Raw genomic sequence first — 21,388 nt, 5'->3', positions numbered from 1 at the left:
CATCAGACGCAATAAGTAGGTTGAAAGCTCTGGGCACTTGCCATGACTGCCATGCAGGCCAGGGGGCTCCATTCACACAAATGCCTCAGTAGTGCCCTCAGGGCCGGGCGGCTCCCTAACTCTGCCGGCACAGAGGGAGCCTTCCAAAGGTGGCATTTCAGCTCTTTGCCTAACAAAGAGAGGCATCTCTGTCAATAAAGCCCTTCTCCTTCTCTAACCTTTGATATCATGCCCCTCAGAGACAGTATGTATCGCGTCTGAAAAGCTTCCTTGCAGAGGTGAGTAATAAGAAGGGAAAGGAATTACCGCTTGAGGTTCAGACAGAGGAAAATTGGTCCTTAGTGGACGCAGGAAGCAGCAGTGGCCAGAAAGCCTGGCTGGGTGACCCTTAGGACATAGAGCACCCCTTACCACCTCGAGACCACCCAGTGCAAAACAAAGGGCCTGTCTTTTCCTTGGCTCCTACCTTGTCATGCTAAGTTGCGGGGCAGTGGGCGATTTTGGCTCAGCAGGTTGAGCGGGTTGTGGGAGGAGTGTAGTGAGAGCAAACAGGGATCTCTTTGGCCGCAGAGGCCAGACTGAAAGGAGGGTTTATAGAAGGGCTGATGCTATGAGGCGCTGAACCTGGGCTGGGAAAGGAGATGGCAGTCAGGCCGAGCGTGTCGTGGCTTTGCACCCTGTCCTTAGGAAGTTTGTGACAGAAGCCTCGAACTTGGCATGGGGGAAGAGTACTGACTGAGAGGGGGAGCCTGGAGTTTTGGAGTAGCCTCATCCCCAGCTTATAGCTTTGTAAACGGAATCCTCCCTGGAACTCTGCGGTCAACAAAGAGATTGCACTCCAGCCACAAGCTTTTTGATGAGGACAGAATATACAATTGAGTAGTATTGAGACAACTAACATAACACAAAGCTAAAACCTATTTCACACCTAACTCCGGAATAAATTTCCAATGGATTAATGTTTACATAATAATAGCCAACAATGACAGAACATCTACTATGTCTATGTGATTGTTCCTAGAACTTTCCATGAATCAGCATATTTAATCTTTGCTATAATGGTAGGAAGTATGGACAATTTCATTTTATTATTTAATGACTAGGAAGTTATCTGAAAACAAAAGGTCCATATAAAGGTATTAGGAAAAAAATATTTAGATGAGAAAAGATCCTGTTAGCATTACACCAAAGACAAAAACCATAAAGGAGAAAATGATAGCACTGAACATTTAAATAAAAAAAAGTCTATAAATTAAAAAAATAAATCATAAATAAAATTAAAAGAGAAATTACATACTAGGGGAAAATCGTGCAATAAATACAACATATAAGTGGTTAGTAAACTTAATACATAAAAGCTAATAAATAAAAAAATGAAATCTCCAATAGAAAATTGAAGAGACAGTATAGCCAATCTATAAGGAACAAAACCTGACAAATCATAAAATGTCTCATCTTATTGGTGATTAAAGAAATGAAAATAAAATAGAAGTCGGATGCCATTTTCTTCACATTTCCACTAAGTAAAGATTTCAAAAAAGATGATAACATCCAGGGATGATGAAAGTGCAGGAAATGAATAATTCTTATGCTGGGTCACACATCTGCTCCTAATAGCTGGGTAATACTCCATTTTATGGGTGTAACATTATTTATTTAATCATTCCCCCATTATAGTTCACTTAGATCATTTCCAGTTTTTTTTGTCTTATCTTTGCAAAGATAAGCTTCATTCACTGTTCTTGGCATCTTTGGTGATTTCTGTAGAAGAGGGTATCAGAAGTGGAATTTTTAAGATAGAGGATTTTAAACCTCTTGATGCCCAATGCCGCCAACTCGTTTGCCATGCAGATTAACTCTGTTTCGATTGACAGGGGGAGCGAGGTAAGAGCAGAGCTCAGAGTAGCCCCTGGAACCCAGGAGAAGAGAGGACAATGGGTGGAGTCAGTAGACTATGGAGGCTGCTTTTCAGGTGAAGAGCACTGGGCCCTGGGGGTGAGGAAGACGGGGGAGAGGTGGGAGGGCAGGGACTGTGGCAAAAGGATGGGGTGCAGGGCAGAGACTTTCAGGCTGGAAATCCAAGGGGTAGTGGCGGTGGGGTGATGCTAAGCCTCCTAGCTGATGCTCTGCCCAGGGCCGGCCCCACAAGGGAGGCCGAGGGGACCCTGCAGGACAGGTTGGCTTGGGCTGGCATCCTAGTGCCCCAGTGACCGGGGCTGCGTGTTTGGGCAAGTCGCCCAGCTCCTCCAAGCCTTGAGTGAGGTGACCTATGCAAAGACAATGACAGTTCAATCAGTGGTGTCTGACTTCACTAGTAGGCACTCCCGAAGCATTTACTGATGAGATTTTTGGGATCTTGGCTAACGTTTAAATAGGGATTCTATGTGCCATCCGTTCTTCTGAAAGTATATTATTGAATTCAAACCTAACAATAGCCTAATAGCCTTAAAAGTACAATTATTATCATCAAACCAATGTGACAAATAAGGAAATCAAGGCATAGAGAGGTCGGGCAATTTGTCAAGGTCATCGGCCACAGCATAGCTGGGCTAGACCTGGTGACCCTTGTTTGCGCCATTGCCCCACATGACTTCTGTTCACCCCAAATACCAGATTCTTAGTAAAGCCAACCATAAAGATGGAGCAAAAAGTATGGACAAATTTTTTTTTTTTTTTGGTGGGGTCAGGGGATTGTTATAGTAACAAAAAACAGTTTTAGTGCCCTACATCGAGGGCTCCTTCAGGCCACCTTACAAGGAAGTAGGGCCAAGGTGGGGTCCCTGACCGCGGAGTGTGCCCCAAGACTAGAGGCCAGAGGCCCGCGGAATGCACGTGAGGCCTCTGGGGTCTCACCCACTGTGCTAACTGCTGGGCTGGCCTGGCCTTGCTCACAAAGAGGCTGGAAGAAAGCAGCAGGTGGACAGGACTGGGGGCTTTGCCCTGGGAGGAGGCCCAGTGCAGAAGCTCCAGAAAGTGACAGGGAGCTAGGTTCAAAACGCTGCTGCTGAGTCACAGGGGAAGTTGATTTGCATTCAGCTCACTGAGGAGGAGGGAAGGAGGAGAGGGTGTGGGAGAGGCACTGAAAGATTTTCCTCAAACAAGTTAAAATGAGAAAGGGTAGGGTAGCAGGCTGGGATGAGCTTGTGCTCAGTGTGGTGGGGGTGGTGACAAACTGAGCATCGGCTTCGGAGCCAGATAGAACTGGGTGCAAGTGTGGGCTCAGTCACTCCCATCTGTCCCTGGACTTTGGTTTTCCTTTGTATAAAACAAGCACCATATCACCTACCCCATGGGGGGCCTGCCCACAAGGATTAAATGAGATAATATGTATAAATAGCATAGTGCCTGGCTTACAGTAAGGACTCAGCAAAACGTTCGCTGGTCACTAGTATTGCTGTGCATTTACTCTGTGCTCCGTGCCAAGCCCTCAGCTGAATGTGTAATGTAGATTAGCTAATTCAGAGTCCACACAGTGTGGTACCAGACCAGCAGCATCACGTCTCCTCGAAGTTGAGAGAAGTGCAAATTCTCGGGCCCTATCCCAGACCTGCCAAATCAGAACATCCTCCAGTTTCAACCAGCCTCCCAGGTGATTATGATGTTTGAAAACCACCACCTAATTGATGTGATTAGTACTGTTATAGAACAAGGTGACATTTTTTATTCTTACTAGTTGGGGGACCAACCATCCTGGTTTGCCCAGCACTGTCCGGGTGTCCCAAATCCCAGGAAACCCCTCAGTCTGAGGTAAACTGAAAACTTTGGTCACCCTAGTAATAGCTGGAACCATACATCAGCTTAGAAAGGGATCATGGGATTGTGGCCGAGGAAAGCAAACCAGCCGAGGGTGAGAGAAGCTGCAGGGGAGCAGTGAGGGTTGGTGGAGGCTCTAGTGTGGCCTGGGGTGAAGGCCCATTGAGAGGCCCCGGCTGCAGAGGGGCCATCCCTGGGACCTCCAAGTCCTCAGCAAAGCTCGAGGATGGTTACTGAGAGTGGGCTTTGTGGAAACTGAGACAGGAGCTGAACCTGAGTAGCGAGGCCGTGGAACAAAGACAGAAATGGAAGTCACTGCGAGAACCTGCCCCCCAGGAATGGTCTGAAGCCTGCAGCTGGTCTCGGGACTGCCACAGGCCATGGGGCTGGGGACAGAGGAGGGTAGTAGGAGCCCATCTGGCTTAGATTTTAAGGCATGGAGGCCCCTGCTGATATCCGTAGTAATTATTAAATTCATTTAATAAACATTGTTAACTTTGTATCACCAGGCCCTCCACTGGCCCTGGGGATATGAAAATGGAGGGGATGTGAACAAATGAGGTATCATGGTAGATCGTGACCAGTATTCAAGGGACCAGAATAACAGGAACCTGCGAGCGGTCTCAGCCCTGGCTGTAGCCAAATCACCTAGAGTGCTTTACAAAGTCTTCATACCTAGGTCCCAACCCAGGCCGATTGCACCCAATTCCCTGGGGGTGTGGCCTGGGCAGTGAGCTTTCCCCGCAACCTCCTGAAGTGACTCTAATACTAATACAGAGCCCTTTGCTAATACGCTGGCCTAAGTGGTTATAATTTCGAGATGATGGCATCCGACCTCAGGTGCCTTGCTACATGCCTCATATCCCTCCTCTGTCTCTGGGCGGTCATAGCATCCCGGATTTCCTCTCCCCCTTTGCTAATTCTGGACCAGGGTGTTGGGGCTGCAGGTGGTGCTCACCACAGTGGGGGAGGTGGTAGTGAGTCATGTGTGGGTCACACACTTAGTCATGTAAGGGGACTGGGAGAAGGGCAGCTGGCCCTCTCCCTCAGGATGTTGTGGGGGAGAGTTCAAGGATGTGTCAACCAAGTGAAGAATTTTGTCAGAGCTTCTTAGAAGAGTAGATGGACCTTTGCTCCTTTCATTTCCTCTTCCCACTCTCGATGGCCGTGAAATTACCAGAAGGATTTGAAGTCCGAAAAGGAGGTTCAAGGGGCAATTCATTTTTTCGCTGGGTTAACACACGGTGGTACAGCGAGAATCTGATCAAAGGTGATTGTCTCCCCAGAAGAACACATGCACACACTATTTTGCATTATGATTTTGGGTGGGAGGTGTCAGCCCCTTTTGTCATCTCAAGGAGCCAAAGTTAATTACCCATGCTGGGGTCCCAAGTTCCAGACCTTGAGGGACCCACCTTAATGAGATACAGGAAGGAGGGGAAGGACCTGGGCAACTTTGCCCGGCGAGCCAGATGCTGTCTTGCTGATGAGAACAAGACACGCTCCCATTTACCTTCATGTGGTAGGAACTTTTATTTTTACCTACATGTAGTAATTCAAGGATTCTCAAACCTTAGGGAGCATGAGCCCTCTTCATGAACAGAGTAGAGACATAGTCTGACCTCCATTTCACCAGTTTCTCTGGCCGAAGTGCAGGAGGATAAGAGTGGAGCGGGCATGAATGACGGTAGCTTGGTCTAGAACATTAGCAGTGGAAGTAATGAGAAATGGGTGCATTCTGGATGTGTTTTTCAGGTAGGGTCTGCAAGATTCGCTGACAGATGAGATGTGAGGTGTGAGAGAAAGGGCTGAATTATGGGCGATTCCAAGGCTTTTGGCCTGAGCAACTGGAAGCACGGAGCTGCCGTCGACTGAACAGGGGAAGGCTATGGGCAAAGCGGGTGTGGGAGGGTGAGGGTCGGGAGCTCAGTTTTGGACACATTAACTCTGAGACACTCTACCTGAGACATTCAAGGGGAGATATCAAGTAGGCAGTCGGGTATATGTGTGGAGTTTGAGAGTGTCAAACTGAAGATATAACTTTGGGAGTCATCAGAACATAAAAGGCATTTAAGTCTCAAGATTGGATGAAATCATGAAGAGAGTGAGTTGAGGTAGAGAAGGGGACCCAAGGACTAAGATTTGGGGTGCTCCAAAGTTAACAGGTTAGGTGAAAGTGCAGGGGCCAGAGGAGGGGATTAGGGAGTGGACATGAGGAAGGAGAAAAACTAAGAGATGGCAGGCAGCAGGACCCTAGAAGCTGATGGAAGAAAGGTTAACAAGAGGGCGTGGCCAACTGTTTTATTGGTGCAAGAAGATCAAATACGAGAAGACTGAGAATGGCCATTGAATTGAGCATGAGGAAAGCCATTGGTGGCCTTGAGAAGAAGGGTGGCAGTGATAGAATGATGGGTGGAAGCCTATTTGGAGCCCTTTAAAGAGAGAGGGATTCACGGCAGTGAGTACAGATTACTCTTTTAAGATGGCTTCCTGCAAAAGACGGCAGAGGAAAGCATGTGGTGTCTACCAGAGGAGGTGGGTCAAAGGAAGGTTTTGTCCTTTTTTGTTGTTTTAAGATGGGAAAGATCCAGTAGAGAGAGAACTGATGATGCAGGAGAGAGAAGCTCAGCTTGGTCGAGTACCCACCAAGTTCCATCAGCGGGAAATAAAATCACATTGTACCAAAGACTGTAACCTTGTGGATGGCGGTGGGGGCCGTTTCCATGAAACGCAAGGTCAGATGATCAATCCAACGGGTGTCCCTTAACAAAGAGCACCATGTATGGGCTTCTCACCATGAGTCCCACGCTCAGCTTCAGCCCTCCGTCTACTTAGGAGGCGCACGCTACTGTCCTAGTCATAGCCAGGCCAGCTGAACATTAAAGCGGGCAATCTGCTCAAAGGCACAGAAAGGTAGATGGCAGAGCTCAAACCCAGGGCTGCTGAACATCAAGAGGCTGTGTCTCCAAATGCTGCTCTCACCCACCCTCCTCCTCTGGCTCCGTGCAGGAAGGAGAGACCTCACATGGCCCCCGCAGTCTCTTCCTCGCTTCAGGTTTGCCTGTAAGAGGGGGTGTTAGAACACTGTCAACTGACAATGTTCTCAGCAAAACTTTAGGAATATTTGAATAGGAGGGAATAAGACAGACAAGTGTTCCTCTTCTTTTATTAATGAGTTGAGATACACAAAGACTTAATAAAAAGTTACATAAAAGGCTCCAGCATCATCGAGATCTTCAGGCATCGCCCTCATTTCATGACCATGGCCATCTGTTAATACTGTGTAACAGAAGCTGGGCGCTCACAGTTGCGCCATAATTCAAGTATCTTTCATTCTAAGGAAACCCGACATGGAATTTCTAATCCAATGGGCTGCTAATGGAGGAAGTGTGTCTATGGCTCTGGACTTACTGTACCACGTGAAGGGCCTTTGGGTTAGAGCTGCCACGTATTAATGGGTCACACCTCCTGGCAAAGTGAGATAGGCCACACTAGGCTACCAGGCACTCTCTATAGTAAGTGCCACAGGAAGGTGGGGGGAAAAGTCCTAAGAGAAAGCATCCAAGGGTGCCCCGTGTGGCAAAGTGCAGAGGAAGTCAGTGGCCACAGCCCCAGGCTGTGGGGATGGAGAGGATGGCTAGGATTCCCTGCTGGAGAGAAAAGGAGCCCTCTAAGGGGGCGGCAGGGTCGGGGGGGTGTCAGAATTTTAGAAGGAAATCTGAGCACACAGAGTGGTAAAGGCATGGAGCGAGGGGTTATCAGGTGGCCTGTAAAACCAGTGGGAACACCAGGATGTCACCAGAGACAAAAGTTCCACTGGGCTCCTCAGTCATGGAACAGCACGGCCAACTGGTTCCCTGGACTGACCTTGCCAGGTGACCATGGAAGGGATGGGGATGCCCCCGGGCACACTCTATTCTGGCCTATCTGGAAGCCGCTATTGCCACAAGGGCCCACGGTTCTCTAAAATACAAAGAACTGTCTTTTAAAAGTGTTATTTACCCATCTCGCCTATGGGAACAATGAGGTCATAGGAGATGAAGGCTGACCACTGGCTCAACAGCAGAGGCTGCAGAAGGCCACCCTTTAACCAGTTTCTCTCTTGGGCATTGTGGAGTTAAACTGTGGGCTGAGTGCAGAACAGATGCCCTGGAAGATGGGGCGAGGGGTGGGCCAGATGCACTGCCCCTGCGGGTGGGGGCTGGGAGGACAGAAGCGGTTGGCGCCCCTCTGTCTGGTTACCTTCATGGCTGAGAGCTTCGCTCTAGGCCAGCTGGTCTGCTTCCAACAAGATGTGCCATGCAGTGCTGTCAGTGAGATGCAGGCTCCGCAGTGGGCAGGGGTGATCTGGTGGTGCTCCACGCCCGGTAGAATTTCCCCAGCAGTGGCCGCTGCGCTGTGTGTAGGGCTTCCCGTACCACTGTACCACTCCTTCAGTGCAAGGCATCCCCTCTCCGCCTGCCTTGCCTCTTCCTTGTCTCCAGCCACCAAACTGCATACGGGGCTGCTGCAGACATGGCTCAGAGGAGCATAAGGGTCAGAAAGAGCCTTGTCCCCTTAGTGTTTAAAATGCCCATTAACATTACAGGATCTTGGGCAGCTCGGAGGCACCTGATCTGGCATGTTCCTTGTTATCCTGCCTTTTAGGGTCAGAAAAAAGGGCCATTTAGACAAAGAAGTTTGATTTTCAACTAATGAAAGTTCCAACTGTTTCATTCTGCAGCAGAATCACTCTTCGGCTGGGCCCTTCGGTGCTGGTGATCTTGCCAAGTTAGGAACTCGGCGCGCTTTCAAAACTGGAAAAGAATACGGGTGTCCTGATGTCCAGCTGGCACTCACTTTCCCGGGGTTCTTTCTCCAAACAGTGGCCAGGCCACCTGCTAGGTATGCTCTAGTTTGTCTAGTGATCTGACTTGTAACGTATGGAAGATGAGGTCACTAGTTGTGCCACCTCATCTTCTGACCATCTCTCAGAGGTGTACTTCTGTTCCTGCTGCCCCTCCACCCCTTCCTGACCCCTACAATCTAGTCTTTGGCTCACACTGTCAGCACCTGAGAGGGAGGTGGGCATCGTCAGGGAGTTGGGGGACTGTCCCCTTGTAGAAACAGGTGTATGGGAGCCATGCCATCACCTAAACCTTCCTTTCTCCTCCAATCATATATTATAGTTAATATCTGAGAGGTTAATGAAAGTGTGTGCCAGAAAGGCAACCTAATGCTAAGTTTGCAAATGCTTCAAGGGGTTTGTTCATTTACCAGGCTTAAGAAGTGGCTGTCAGAGGGGAAATGGCTTTAGGTCTTGGTGCTGTTTTGGTAACACCAGTATTGGATCACTTTTGGTTGAGTCGGCACAAACTAGAATTTCCTGGATGGCGTCCACATTAGCTTACTTTGACGTGGAGAAACATACACGCCTGTGTCACCGTGTCTGTATCAGAGAGGCACCAGGCAGCACAGGCGACGTGAGGAAGCCCTCTTACCCGGCTGGGAAGAACAGAACTCAGCCCACACTGGCTGAAAAAGAAATGAACACTTCGGCAAAGTCCATCCACTTATTTGGTTTACACATTTCCGGGATAATGAAAACTCCTTTTAGAACTGCCATGCTCATTCCAGCCTCTCCCCTCAGCAAAATAAAATTGTCTCCTAATATCTGCTGTAAAAGCCTCCAGGTAAACATGTCTCTCTCCTCTCTCGTTTCTAGGCCATGAGCAGCGTCTGTTTCTCCTGAGGCTTCCACCTACAGTCCTCGTTAACTTCCAGTCTCTCGGTCATTCTACTTTCATATTGAGTTGAGTTTTGGCACTGCTGGGAAAGCTCAGTTAAAAAAAAAAAAAAAACAACAACAATATTCCAGACACGTTGTTAGAGAGGTCTGCCGAAGACCTGAAACTTCGCCAGGCAGTGGGCACAGACCCCTTCGATACAATAATAACCACTAAAATAATTTAAAAATCTACAAAAGACACCCAAGCTCAGACACTTTGGACTGGAGACAAGGGGGGAGCTTGTTCATGGCTTGTTTTGTACTTTGTACGTGGATAAGCACTTCCACATCAAACCAACACTATGTAGTTCGAAGAAACAGCACAGCCACCTAGAGACGGGGAGGAACTGGGCTGAATCGACACGAGGGGCTGGATGCGACCTCTGTTTAGCGTGGCTTCCTGTGTCTTATGAGACATGGGAACGCCTGTGCCCTTCCGGCAAAGCCAGGCCCCATTTCCTCCCTGCCCTCCCTCCCTTTTCCTTCTGTGCCAAGTCCTCGGGTTCAAGGGTCATGGTTAGAAATGGATTTCAGTGAGGTTAGGCAGTGGAGGGGTCCCAAGAACTGGCCAGTTCATGGTCACTGTGCTTAAGGCCTCAGGCCCGTCACAATATCACACACTGTAGTTTGTGGGTGCCAGTGGCCCGGTCTCCCCGCCATTTGGTTTTCTTCTTCTTCTTCTGGCTTTTTTCTGGAATCTGTTGCCTTTTGAGACAATGAAGGGCAGAAAATCATAGTCAGAGTGGGCTTTGCTTCTCTCTGCCCCTCTCCTCCCTTGCCCCTGGGTCTGCAGAAGGGAGGCCTGTTCTAGCTTAGGGGGCAGAGATGCTGCTGCTCATGGACACCCAGCGAAAGAGGGCCTGGCCTGGACAGCCTCTCCGAGGCAAGGAAAGTGGGGAGGGAGAGAGGAGAGGGCAAAGCTTGTCATCCTGTTGGTGAGAGTTCCTGACATCATGCTATGGCTACATTTATTTAAATCAAAGTATGTGTCACACACACACGTGCGCGCGCACACACACACACACACACACACACAGTGTTGGTCTCTATTTCCATGTTTCATATTTTAGTTAAAATGACAGGTCAGCTGAGTACAAAAGCTTTTTACATGTTTTCTGTTAATTTTTCCTATGTCTAAAACCTGCCCTTGGAAGTACAGGTCTATAACCAAGAACCTACGACCTCCTGGTGATAACGTATCCTAATCGGAGGCAAAATGCCTACGAAAAAATAACTTCAAGAGTGCAGAATTGCCAGCGACAGTATAAGGTGGAGGCTGCAATGTTACAGTCCACGCTGCAGAATAAAGAGGAGAGGAGGCTGTTGGGTCTGCGTGTGAGTGTGCCCCTCTGTGTGTCTGTGGGGCGGGAAAGACATTAATAGAGCCCTGTATGTGATTTCATAACTAAGCAGCAGCCTTAAGAGTTCACCAGCATAACGCAACATACTATATGCATGGTGTCTGAGAACCACTGGCTGGGCTGCTCTGTATGTTGATGTTGGAAATGGGAAAGGTGGGTGACAGGGAGACCAGCCAGGAGGCTGTCATCTGAGTACAAGGTGATTAAGGTTTGCACCCTGGCTGTGCACAGGAGTGTATAGGAGGCTACTGATTGGGGTTTCTGACGCTCCTTGGAGACTGACAGTGTTGGAGTCCGGAAAGGAGGCACATGTACAATGCCTCTGAAATTTGAGCCTGGGAATCGGAATGTTGGTTGTTCAGATGACATGTCAAGGGCGCTCTGACATCAGGGCAGGGAAGAGGAGATGGACCCACTTCTTACGGTGTTGACTGCTGCGGTACTGGGACAACAGTGAAGGCAGGATGGAGGGGGCTCTCAGGGAGGCCGAGCTGTGGGACCGAGGGGAGGCCAGAGGGGAGGCTGAGCTGCTGCTTCAGACAGGAAAGCACATCTCTTTAGCTAGTGATCAGCTTCACCCACGGGTAGAGGGGAGGGCAAAGGTAGGTAGGAAGGGCAGGGGAAAGGAATGAACGGAACTATAAGGAATCCCAAAGCGGGCCTGGAAACGCCCAGCCTTGGCCTCGGATCCAGGAGCCGTGTGTTCCCCCAGCCCTCCCAGTGCCCATCGCCCTGCAGAGGCCCTGTTTCTGGGGAGGCGTGCAGTGCTCACCTAATTACTCTAACCAAGTCATGGAAGGCTTTGTCGACGTTGAGAGGTGGGTCCTTGGCACTGGTTTCTATGTACGGAATCTGGAAGGCAAAGCTCACTTTTGGTAAAAGTGGCACTAAGGTCCACAAAGGCTTGCTTCCTAAAAACGCAAATTCACAGAGGTCCCGAGGACCCGGATGCTTTTAACAACACCAAGTCCCCTCGGTGGCTTCTCGACCTTAAAGAGCTTGGAAAGTTTTACTGACAGCTTTTTCAATTCTCCCTTGTTCTCTAGTCACAGAGATATTTAATAGCTCCCTAAAATAGGATTAAAATGATCTTTTTATACACTTGAAGACTAAAGACTACTTCATTTATCAAACTAAAATACACTCTGATTCTACTAATTTTTCTTTCTGAGGTCTATTTCTCTACTTTAGGTAGACTTCTGCCCCTCTTCCTGACCATCCAGAGGGGACTCTGGCAGGAAAAGCCGAGGCAGGGGTGGGCCATGGGCCAGACTCTGCACCCTGGTGACTGCTGGTCTGTCTGTGCCCCTCACCCACAGTAAGCCTGCCTGGCCCAGCTCCTGGTCTGCATCCACACGCCAAGCTCAGCAGTGTTTGCAGAAGGCTTGTGTCTGCATATTTAATGCGCAGTAATCATCATTGGGCTAAAAGGCAGCAGCACATGGGGAGACGTGGCCGAGGTGACCCTCTAGGATGGGATGTGAGGGCCATGTCCACACCAAGCCTCAGACAGGCATAGGGAGGAAAACAAAGGCTCCACGAGGTCAGAACACAGTCCTGAGCTCTTGTCTCCCCCCATAACAGGGACCCCACAAAGCAGGAAAGGCTCCCCCTCATTCCCCCACAAGTGGAAAGCCTGTGGGGTTCACATAACATACACAGGTCTCCCTAGATGAGATAGAGATAAGCCAATTGTGACTGAACTGAAGAACTTTGGTATTTTTCGTAACTTTTTCCTCATTACAATTAAGGCTTTTCATTATAACATTTTTTTTTTTTAAGAGCATGGTTAATAAAATAAAAATGATCAACACTTTAAATACATTGGGTGGGCGGTGGTGGGGTGACAGTAAGCTGTTATTTTAGAGGAACATATTGTAAACCATTGCCCAGAACACATCATAAAGGTTCTTCCCATCGATTCTTATCATGAGAGATCAGATGTTCACGTGCTGCTGTGGCTTCAAGCAGGGGTCTTGTAGCTGACCAGACACAAAGGGCAGAGCACAAAGGGCAAGGATTAGGCCTTTGAAATACTCATTCAACAAATATTGGTGCCACTGATGACCCTGAGAGGAAACTGCTCTCCACTGCAGGCTTTGGGACTTCAGGCTGTTCACTGAGATGGCTGTGGACTGTTTGGCTTCCCAGGTCTCAACGTCCCTGACCTCCCTTAGTCCTTGTGCTTACCCTCTTAGGTAAGCAAATATCTCCATTCTACAGCTGGTGAAGCCGAGCTTAAAGGGGTGACGTACTTGCCCAAGGTCACACAGCAGAGAATTAAGGTTTGAACCGGGTGCATGTTCCACTTCCTGCCTGGCCTCCCCCGGACAGGTGGGGATGCTGAGGTCAGCTTGGGAGCTTCTTCTAGGAGTGGCAGGTGCCCCAGTAGCTCCTGGTACCAGGATCCTATGTGACCTTGTGAGGCCAGGACTATGTGCTTCCCTGTGCACACTCAGAGGGGAAGCGGGAAGGCACCTGCAGCTGAGTCTGGGACCTACCTGGAGCCTTTTCATGTTCTATAATCCTGCTGGTTCAGTAAGTCTCGGGTTGCAGGGCCTCAGACCACTGCTGCCTGTCCCACTGCACTGCTCAGAGAAGTACATGATTTGCAGTATCCTCCAGGTCCCCAGATACCCTCCACCTTCTTTCTGGGGGTCCTGCCTCTACCACTGCAGAAACACCTATGTGCATTATCTGGGTTCTTAGAATTCCAGGATTTCAGTAGCAACAAGACTTAGACTAAGGGAAACCTTGCAGTAAACAGTAGTAGCATTTGACTGCACCGAAAGGCTAAGAAATGCCATCTTTCTGCTCAGGATGGGGGCAACCTGCCTTGGTCAGCTAAAGAGGAACTTGCCTTATCATCTCTAAAATGAGGGTGTTGTTGAAGCAGCTTGTAGAGTATTTGGTCAAATGATAAATGAGGAGGCGGTGCTGGCTGTAGGAGAAGCATCGGCCGAGAGACTGGAGACCTGAGTGCCAGTGGGGCGGGGGTAGGGCCCTACTTACCAGCTTGAGGCCCCTGGAAACCACCTAACCTCCTGTGTCTCATTCACTTTATTTGCAGGATAGGACTAGAGCTGCCCCCTTGCGGTACCCTTCTCCCCTCCCCTCTCACACACCCAGGAGGGACCAAGAAGGTATTTGTGAAAGTCGTTAGCAAACTCTCTTCAGGTCACTGTATGGAGCCCAAGACTGAGAAGTGACAATGGGTCCTCGGGCCTCTCTCTGGTTAGGATGTCGGGCCCGTGGAGGAGGCATGCGTCTAGTGCTAGACCCAGGGGTCAGTTCCCAGGCCTCAGCTGCTTCTGAGCAGCACCTGTCTTGGCTGGTCATCCATCTTTCTTGAGGAATTTCCTTTATCTGGCTCCATGACATCCCACTCTGGTCCTCATACATCACTGATTGCTCGGTCCCTTCTGCTGCTTCCTCATCTCCCCGCATCACGACACAGAAGTGTCCCCGGCCTCAATCCAGAGGCCCCTTGCCTAGCTACACTCACTCTGGTGGGGTTCATAGCTTTAAATCCTATCTACGTGCTGCTGATTTCCAGCATTTACCTCCAGACTGGTATATCTGACTGCTTGTCTTGACACCTCCACTGGAGTATCTACTCGGCTCCTCAAACTAAAGAGATCTGAAACCAAGCTCCTGGTGTCCCCACATACTCGCTTCTACAGTCTCCCCCGCCCAGTTACCGTGACCCCAGTCCTCTGAAGGTGGCTCACGCCTCAAACCTTGCAATCACCCTCGATTCCTTTCTTCTTCTCTCACCCCCCATCCAGTCTGTGAACGTATCCCGTTGGCTCTTTTAGAAATATATCCAGATTCCTACCACTGCTCGTTACCACACTGGTCCATGTCCACTGCACCCAGGTTATTGCAGCAGCCCCTAAATGGTCTCGCTGCTCCCACCCTTGTCCCTACAGACCGTTCTCTCTGCATGCCACCAGAGAAAAGCTGTTCAGCCATAAGTCAAACCTCGTCACTCTTCACTCAAAAACTGCGGATGGCTTCCCCTCTCACATTGAGTAAAAATCTTCGAGGCCTCTCTGCTCTCACTCCTGCTACTCACCCCCTCCTACTCCTTCCACTCCAGCTACCCTGGCCTCCTTGCTGTTCCTGATGATCAGCAAGGGGCCTCTGCACTGATGATCCCCTCTGCTGGAACATTCCTTCCCCCGATATCCGATATCCGCAGGGCTTAATCCCCTCACCTCCTTCAGCCATCGTGGACATGCACCCTTCCCCACAAGGCCTTCCCTGACCACCCTATTTGGAACAGCACCCCTCTGTCCCACATTCCCAACCTTCTTCCCATAGTACATGTCACCTTCTGACACACTCTGACTTGCTTTGTTTATTGTCTGTCTCCTGTCACTAGAAGGAAGCGCCATGAGGCAAGGAGCTGTGTTTTCCAGGGCCTAGGGCTGCTGAATGAATACGTGAACGAACACAGAAGGCAGAGGCAAGCAGAGCTACATCGCATGAGCCCCTTTCCTCTACGCACAGAGCTGGGCCCAGGGAAGAAGCAACCTTCCAGACTTCCGAGCAGGCAGGGTGGACTTCTACATAATTGACCAGTGAGGCCATGGGCCGTGCCGATGTGGGAGAGGGGTGAGAAGAAGCCCAGTGACCCTACCCAGCACCATCCAGAGGGCAAAGAAGCATCACAGTGAAAAACAAAACAAAACAAAGATGTCTGCCGACGTTCACTGTGTGGCCTGGGCAAAACTTGAGCATCTGTGAGATGGAGATAATTGTACCCACTTCAGTGTGTGCCTGTGAGGAATGCTCCCCCAGCACAATGCCTGGCATGGAGCAGGGCTTAGTGAATGGCAGCTCATCTGATGAGAAGGAGACAGAAGCCAATCCTCTGCACAGCCCAGCGATGAATCTCCTGTGTCAGGGCTCAGGAGGTAGCCTGTACACCACAGCTGGCAGTCCACTGTGAAGGTACTTGCTCCCCACATCAGAGCCTCTAATGACTGACCAGAGGGTGCTCTCTCTCTGGTCTGTTGTCTTGTTTCACAAAATACCCCACGTTGCATATGCCTGCTAAGCACCCCCAATACACACACACACAACCTACATTGTGTTTGGTCGCCATTTCTTTTCCTTGCTCCCTGGTGATTTTCCTCAAATGCATCAAGTCCACCTTGTTGGCCACGAGGATCATTGGGAATGACTCCCTGAGGAATAAAGAAACAGCAGCTCGTGAGGTTTTGCTGTCGCCACCCCGGTGAGGGCAGTACAGCCACAGCTCAGGCATAACACAGCACACGGCACCTCCCCGCTGGCCTGGGCCTGACCTGAGTCCTTTCCTCCACATCTCTTGGAAAGGGAAGGGGCCTGGAGGCTACTGGCTGTCTTGGTTGAAGCCTTAAGCCTGTTGCAAGGTGAGTGAGGGGCCCTCTGGGGAACCCCCTGGCTCGACACTGTCAGTGAGGGCACCGAGAGGCTGCTGGGCTAGGGGCTGGGTGCCCAGACTTGCTCATGCCATCTCTTGGTCACCCTGATGCACGAACCGTGCAGGGCTGCTGTGGCCATCAGCCATGGCTTGTGAGGAGCACTAAGGCCTGGCACATAGCTGGCACTCAGTAAATGGCAGCTGCAAAATCGGGATGGCTCTCAGGAGAGAGAGGGTGAAATCAAAAGGCATGTCTGCCTTAAGGATTCCCACTGACAAATGTGGCCATATTGCTGTTCAAAGTGAACAAAATGCTAGTCTCACAGCATCTTTGTCACCGTTGGCTATTTTCAGTAAGAAAATTATAATTGGTCAGGTGAAAATGGTACTTTATTATTTCTCCTTGTACTTCTCTGATAAGCAAAAATGTTGAATATTTCCCACATCTGAGTATTTATGTTTTCTTTTTTGAGATTCCTATAGTCAGGGGCTTAACCCACATTTCTTTCTTGGAGGGGTGTGTGTGTCAGTTGTGTACCCCTTTACCTTATAAAGTTATTAACCCTTTCTCTTTGGGATAGGTGTTAACTAGATTTTTCAAACTTACTGAGATTTGCTCAAAGCTTGCTATTTTCCTATTTGTCCTGTTACTTTCTTTACAGTGCCTGTTTAAGATCCCGTTAACTGAAAAGACCAGTTAGGCTTATAACAGACTCCAAATTATTTAACTACTCCACATAATGCTAAGAAATAAAAATTAGCCCTTAATTAGGGGACTGTATATCTCACAAATGCAATGTAACCATTTACAGTGTATACGGGGGAGAAAATTCATTTTTTTAATAATAAAATTTTGCTTAAATTGGAGCTGAAAAACAGAGATGATGTTTCACTGGTGGGGACAGTTTAGGAGAGATGGGAGGGAGCTGACCCCTTGAGGCCCTAGAAACAGTTTGACCCCACAGAAAGAACTAGGGTAGGAGTAGGAGTCAGAGGGCCCAAAGTCTGAAGCCAGCTCTGCCCTGCTGTGCCTCAGCTTTCACCTGAAAATTAGAGAGAGAGAGAGAGAGAGAGATAGAGAGAGAGAGAGACAGAGAGAGAAGGGAGGGAAGGGAGGGAGGTGGGTAGGTGCGGGGGGAGGAGGGAGGAGGCAGGGAGGGAAGGGAGGGAAGGGAGGGAGGTGGGTAGGTGCGGGGCGCGGTGGGGTGGGGTCGGGGGAAAGACAGAGACAGAGGCCGAGGCAGAGGCAGACAGAGCCTGCTCTGAACTAGGAGCCCAGCAAGTTCTTGGCCCAGGTGTGCTCACCTGTCCTTGACACGCAGGATGAGCTGGTGGAAGCGGTCCACGTGCTCGAAGCTGGCCTTGTCTGTGACCGAGTAGACGATAAGGAAGCCGTCCCCTGTGCGCATGTACTGCTCCCGCATGGCACTGAACTCCTCCTGCCCGGCTGTGTCCAGAACTGGGGTGGGATGGGGCCGGTCAGGAGCTGTCACCATCCACCCTGGAGCCCCAGCAGCCTGCAGACCCCCATGCTGCTTCTGTCCCCTCTGTGGCTCAGTCTTAACTGTCCCTACAAAAGCCACTCATGCTCCCTGTGCTGTGATGTGAGGGTCCCGGTAGGGCTTCAGACACCTCATGTAAGGCTCTGACTGACTCATTTTTGGGCCCACCAATTCCAACCCATGCTGCTCCCCGGTCCTTAATTATCTATAGAAAAGCCTCAGAAAGTCAGAAAGTCAGACCAACTCTGCTTCACAGTCCCTCTGGCCAGTGCCCAGACCTGGGCTCAGATGCTCCAAAATGATTCCTAGGGGAAGTTACCTGACTGTCTGAGATTTCTCTCCCTCTTTGTAAATGGACACAGTGCCTCTACTTTGCAGTCCCTAGGGAGGAGAGCCTGCTTGTGGATGTGTCGGGGGCAAGCCCTGGAGAGGCCATCTGGGTCAGGAAGGTACCAGGCAGGCCATGGGGAAGGACTGGCCCCTCGTGAGCAAGCGTCACTTACCTCCTAGGAAGGGGCTGATACAGGTTGGTGGGAAGGGGAGCTAAGGTGGGAGGCAGGCACAGAGAGCTGGGGAGAACTCTCTCAGCAAAGGGTCTCCCCGCCTCAACTCATCCATCCCCTCTCACTACCCCACCCCGTGGATTCCTGGTGCCTGCTCTGAGATAACATGCTCATCCCCGCCGGTGTCAGAGAGGTCACGGCCACAGCTGGGGTGGGGGTGGCGATCTCACTTTCAAAGTGCAAGCTTGACTCCCTCAGGCTCTGCCAGAGTCCTATGGGCACCATGAAGTCTGAACCCCTCAGCGTCCTGGCAAGCCCCTACTCATTTGCTAGTCTCTCCTCATTCTTCTTTCTCACTCTCTTCTCTGACTTGACCCAATTTTCCCTCTCCCTGGAGGCAGTGGAGTGGCTGGTTACAGATTTTGGAGCCAGATTCTGGGTTGAGTCCGGCTGCTCATTCCCAGAGTGTGACCCTGGGCAACTCGTTTTTCTGTGCCTCCGTTTCCTAAAACGGGAATCAGCAGGGCTGTTTTGAGTCACTATACCAAGGCCCTTAGAACCGTGCCTGGACTGTCTTCTGTGAGTCTGCTTTCCCCACCTGGGGTGCTCTACCCCACCTTTGAGCCTGAGATTCCTTCTCACCCCTCCCCCACCTCCCCCACTCCCTTGCCTTGGACCCTGACTCTGACCCATTGCATTCTGCTGCCTGAGCCCCTACGAGTCTCCCACCCCTATATGGACCCTTCTTGTTATTGTTCTTGCTGCACATTTAATCAGCCTCCAGCTGGACTTTCAGCTCCCTGAGGCAGGGACCTGCTTTTGTGAGCCACCCATCTACTCGGAGCTTGGCATAAACAGTATCCAAATAGTAGTTGAACGAAAAATTAATGTGAAGTCTATCCAATTTTGTTCATCCATTTATTCGTTCATTTAAGAACTATCTGAGCACCTACTATGTGCCAGGCAGTATTCTAGGTACTATAGATACAGGGTGAACAAGGCAAAAACCTTGCTCTCATGGGACTTATAATCTAGTAGGGAGATAAACAAATGAATGGATAATATAATTTCTGGTGGAGATGAGTACATACTGTGAAGAACAATATGGCCGGTTGGAGGTAACTGGCAGAAGTTGGTGTTATTTTGGATAGGGAAGGAGGGCATCTCTCAGGAGATGATATTTAAGCAGTGACTAAATGATAGCAGGGGAGAACCATGTGGCCTAGCGGACGAGCATTCCAGGCAGAGGGTACCAGGGAGGGGAGGTGTGCAAGGGCGGGCCTGATGGCCTGGGGGAGCTCAGGGAAGGGTGAGTGGAGGAGAGAGAGGAGGCGGGGGCAGGTCTCAGGGCCTGCTGCGTTGGGGTAAGCTTACTTCATTCCAGATAGGACAGGGGCCACCGGAGAGTCTGAGCAAGAGTCACGTGATCTGTAGGACTTTTGAAAAGTCTACCCTGGTTGCTGGGAAAGCACAGACCACGAGTGGAAGCTGGGGTACTCGTTAGGAGGTTAGTGTAATAAGCCAGGCAAGACATGATGGAGGGTTGGACTAAGGACCAAGGGGCAGAGTTGGAGTGTGGGGTGGATGCTATGAGAAGTGAGCTAATTCAGGCTACTTTCTAAGACAGAATCAACAGGAGCAGGGCTTTCTGGATGAAAATGTGGAGATGGGGTTGATGAGAGAGAGTGGCTGTGAAGACAATGGCTGTTTTGGACCTCAGCCAAATAAATGGTGGTGTCATATGCTGAGGTGGGGACAATTGGGTGAAAAACAGGGTTTAGGGGCCTCAGTTCTTGACACAGGCTTCGGAACCTCTCAGACATCTACATGGGACTTCGAATAGGCATTTGGAGACGTAAGTCAGAAATTGAGGAGGCAGGAGTTACAGATGTGGGAGCTGCGGTGTGTGTTGGCAAGGAAAGCCACAGGATGAAGTATCGAGACACCCAGGAATCCACACCTCCTCAGGCAGCACCTTTACCTAGTGCCCGAGAAAGTGATCTTGTCCCCACAGCCTGTCATCATCCCCGGACATGCTCTCGAGTCACTCAGGGTGCCAGAGGGGCAAGGCTCGGTGGACACAAGGATCTGTGATGTGCCCCACAGAGGGAGGCACATGGCTATCCCCGCTTTGTTCCCCTCACATATGAAATGAGGGGCAGGGTTCCTAGAACTCAGGGCCTTTGAGCTCTGACATCCTAGAATTATTTGGACGGCCCAAGAAAATAGGATCTATGGCTGAGGACCAAAGCGCAGACTGAGGCAGTTGCCCCAGTATTCCCTAGGGAAGGGCAGGAAGACTGCACTTTCATCTGGAGGGAGTGGAGCCTTTTTTCCTAAATAAATCCCACTCAGAACCACAATCAACGAAAGAGATGAAATAGTGTGGATCGGGCTGAAGTGGGGATGGAAAGGCCTATATTGAACCGAATACATTAAGTTAATATTGTAATTAATATATTCACAGATTTTGAGTGTGTCTATTATTCAAAACAAAAACTAGAGACCTAGGATACTTAAAAATATGATCATTCAGAATTTTAAAAACTCAGTAGGAAGCTGAAAATCAAAACGGACCATCTGGGAAAACAAATAGTCATTTCAGACATTGATGGTCTTAGAAATTATATTAACTATGCTTTCTAAAAGAATTCTTGGAGGATATACTACGGAAAAGTGAAAAATGGATCCATAAAAGAGAAAAATGAGTATTATAAACAATGGTAAGCAAACAACAAAACGTGAGGTAAGTTTAAATAAATATTGTTACACAATTTGAAGAAAATGAATGACAATTTACAACTAAAATCTATGATGACCCATTTTTGAGGGTGGGAGCTAGTAAAAAGTAAGTTACTACTAAAGTTCTCGCCGCATTTTGGAAGAGGCTAAACATAGGATTACATCAAGATGCTGAGTATATGTACACATGTCTATATACATAGGATAACTACTAGTATAAAAATTAAGCTCAAAACTTCCTAATCATTATAGGAAAGAAAAACAGAACAAAGTAAATGGAACCAATCCAATGAAAGGCAAAAATAAATTAAACAAAAATGAGAAAGTTAAAACAGCAGACATGAAGT

The 21,388-nt window shown here is 49.5% G+C and overlaps 1 protein-coding gene across 2 annotated transcripts in view; it reads right to left on the bottom strand.

Annotated features, from left to right (window-relative positions):
• Positions 1-6,902: 6,902 nt before the first annotated feature.
• Positions 6,903-21,388, bottom strand: part of LOC105308953 (ras-related protein M-Ras) — a 27,179-nt gene continuing 12,693 nt past the window's right edge. The window contains exons 1-4 of one of the 2 annotated variants that reach the window (XM_011385033.2): positions 17,600-17,753; positions 15,977-16,076; positions 11,654-11,733; positions 6,903-10,225 (exon numbers count right to left, since the gene is read on the bottom strand). In XM_011385033.2, coding sequence (XP_011383335.1) covers positions 10,126-10,225; positions 11,654-11,733; positions 15,977-16,076; positions 17,600-17,718 — 399 coding nt within the window. In that variant the 5' untranslated portion in view covers positions 17,719-17,753 and the 3' untranslated portion in view covers positions 6,903-10,125. Of the gene's footprint in view, positions 10,226-11,653; positions 11,734-15,976; positions 16,077-17,599; positions 17,754-21,388 lie in introns of those variants that run through there. The other variant, XM_023525910.1, reaches the window with a different exon arrangement.

The sequence above is a fragment of the Pteropus vampyrus genome, unplaced genomic scaffold (assembly GCF_000151845.1).
Source record: "Pteropus vampyrus isolate Shadow unplaced genomic scaffold, Pvam_2.0 Scaffold643, whole genome shotgun sequence".
NCBI lineage: Eukaryota > Metazoa > Chordata > Mammalia > Chiroptera > Pteropodidae > Pteropus > Pteropus vampyrus.
This window is presented reverse-complemented; position numbering and strand designations above follow the sequence as displayed.